The 2,091-nt window shown below is 51.6% G+C and overlaps 1 protein-coding gene across 1 annotated transcript in view; it reads left to right on the top strand.

Moving 5' to 3' along the window:
- Positions 1–2,091, top strand: part of SMYD2 (SET and MYND domain containing 2) — a 59,389-nt gene that overhangs the window by 46,539 nt on the left and 10,759 nt on the right. The window contains exon 6 of the mRNA XM_019635453.1: positions 1,699–1,832. Coding sequence (XP_019490998.1) covers positions 1,699–1,832 — 134 coding nt within the window. The remainder of the gene's footprint in view (positions 1–1,698; positions 1,833–2,091) is intronic.

The following is a 2,091-nucleotide window of genomic DNA, read 5'->3' as shown; positions in this document are numbered from 1 at the left end:
ACTTAGGGATGTGAAGAGAACCAGGTGTTCTGTCACCTGCTCACTGGTCCCCTTTTCCTTTCCTGAGCTGTGACTCCGTGACTACCTTATAAGATATCTTACCTCGAAAAGGCTGGCCTAGCAAATCGCTAGGTGTAGGCTATATGTTCTTAAGTAAATAATGAAAAATAATAATAATAAATTGTTAGGGATTACAATGACACACTTTAGATTTCAGTTTAATGATCTTTACTGCTGTTTTAAGGGGGCATGTCTGGATTTAAAATTTTAATATAACGACCAGTGTGCTTAAAGGCCTTGGTGTCTCGGGAAGTTGTTGACAAACCACAGCTGGTTAGACTTCCTACCCCTTTGCTAAGTTCATTGTGACAAGGGTATCCTGTTTGGGGTCAGGGTGTCTTGGTTTCCGAATGGTGTTATGGAGGCCGCCACCTTGATGCCTTTGTCTGTGATGCTCACAGACAATTACAGTCAGAATGGAAGTCACCAGGCCCCAGTGCTCCTGTGGGCTGACTGGAGACCTGAGCAGGGTGTCACCAAGGCGGGCTCTGTCTGGGCCGGGAGCAGTGACACTGAGCGGCCTTTGTCGCCATCTTCTGGGCTCTTCTGTTTGTTGCACTGTGTGACCATCAGTCATTTCATAGAAATGAAGGCGGAGGAGGCTTCTTGCCACGTGAGGCAGGGCTTGCTCCGGTGGGTTTGCCCTTGTGCCCTCACAAATCTGAAAGGCAGTAATCTCACTTTGAAGAAGTCACTGCTTTGGGGGTGACTTGCCCTTCAACGAGGACAAAGCCCTTTCCCCAGGGTGTCAATGAGCCGTGAGGTCTCCATGACTGCCCTCTAGGGTGGGGTGATCTTGGCGGCCCCCGCACGTGCCCCCCTGCCTGCCTGCCAGTGCCTGAGGTTCCTGGCACGCTGACGGCTTTGTGACATCCATCTGTTCAGTCAGACATTTGCCGGATGGTGTGGGATGAGCCGCGAGTGCTGTCCCAGTGAGTAGATAATGGACAGTTAAATGCTGGTCTCCTCCATATGCTCCAAGTCTCAGTGACAGACCCTGTTCGAAAAAAGCAAGGACGGGAGACCCCAGTGAGCCCAAAGGTAACTTTTCCAAGTTCTCTGGCCCAGCTGAGTCAGGCAGCAGCGTGCTGGTATCAGAAGCTATGCCCTCCCTCTGCGGACTGGTCCCAGCCTGCCTAGCCCAGCATCCTGCCCCCCTGCCAGCAGATGGAAGGAGCGAGGAAAGGGAAACAGATCAGTACGTGTGTGTGTTCATGTGCCCCATCTACCCACCCAGCCATGCATCTGAGCCCTCCCAGCTGGTGCAGGAAAAGAGGCTACAAACAGGCCAGACACACACAGCCCACAGCCAGTCCCACAGATGAGTGGGGTCTTTGCTTCTGTCCAACAGACAAGGGTATTCCTGCTGGGACAAACTCCAGCTTGCTCTCCTTGGGGAGGACAGAGGCAGGGATGCTTTCAACGTTCCCGTTTCCTGTTCTTTGGTTCTATAGAAGCCCTTTCTCTCCACCTGCAAGCAGCTGGACAACACTGGGGGGGTTGCTGCGTTTAAGGGACTCGGTGTGTTCATCGTTAAGCTGCAAGGATGCCACCACCAATGTTGGCAGGGCCACAGGGAGGGTAAGGAGCGAGCTGACCTGTAGCAGACTGCAGTGTCAACTGCTTGGATCCCCTTAGGTTTTTACCAGCTACATTGATCTCCTGTACCCAACGGAAGATCGGAATGACCGGTTAAGAGATTCTTATTTCTTTACCTGTGAATGCCAGGAGTGTACCACCAAAGACAAGGTAAGCTCCCTGGTCTGGCAAAGGTCCTGACCGTACTCTGTATCTCAGGACATCTCTTCCAAGCCAGCATCCCTGTCTGACTCGGGGCGTCTCCTCCTAGGCTGTTTTTGACCCTTTAAACCCGCCTAAGACAGCCAGAGGGAATCCAGTCAGACCAGGTCTCTGTTCAAACCTGATCTTCAGAGCTGATGAAAACATTTCTATTGCACTGTACAAATAAGAGAAGGCTTTGCCCAACTGCTAGTTCTTGAAAAGAAACAACTGCTCAAAAGAGAGAGGGAA

This window comes from Hipposideros armiger, unplaced genomic scaffold (genome assembly GCF_001890085.2).
Source record: "Hipposideros armiger isolate ML-2016 unplaced genomic scaffold, ASM189008v1 scaffold_22, whole genome shotgun sequence".
Taxonomy (NCBI): domain Eukaryota; kingdom Metazoa; phylum Chordata; class Mammalia; order Chiroptera; family Hipposideridae; genus Hipposideros; species Hipposideros armiger.
The sequence above is the reverse complement of the archived record's forward strand: the minus strand, read 5'-3'. Positions and strand labels throughout refer to the sequence as shown.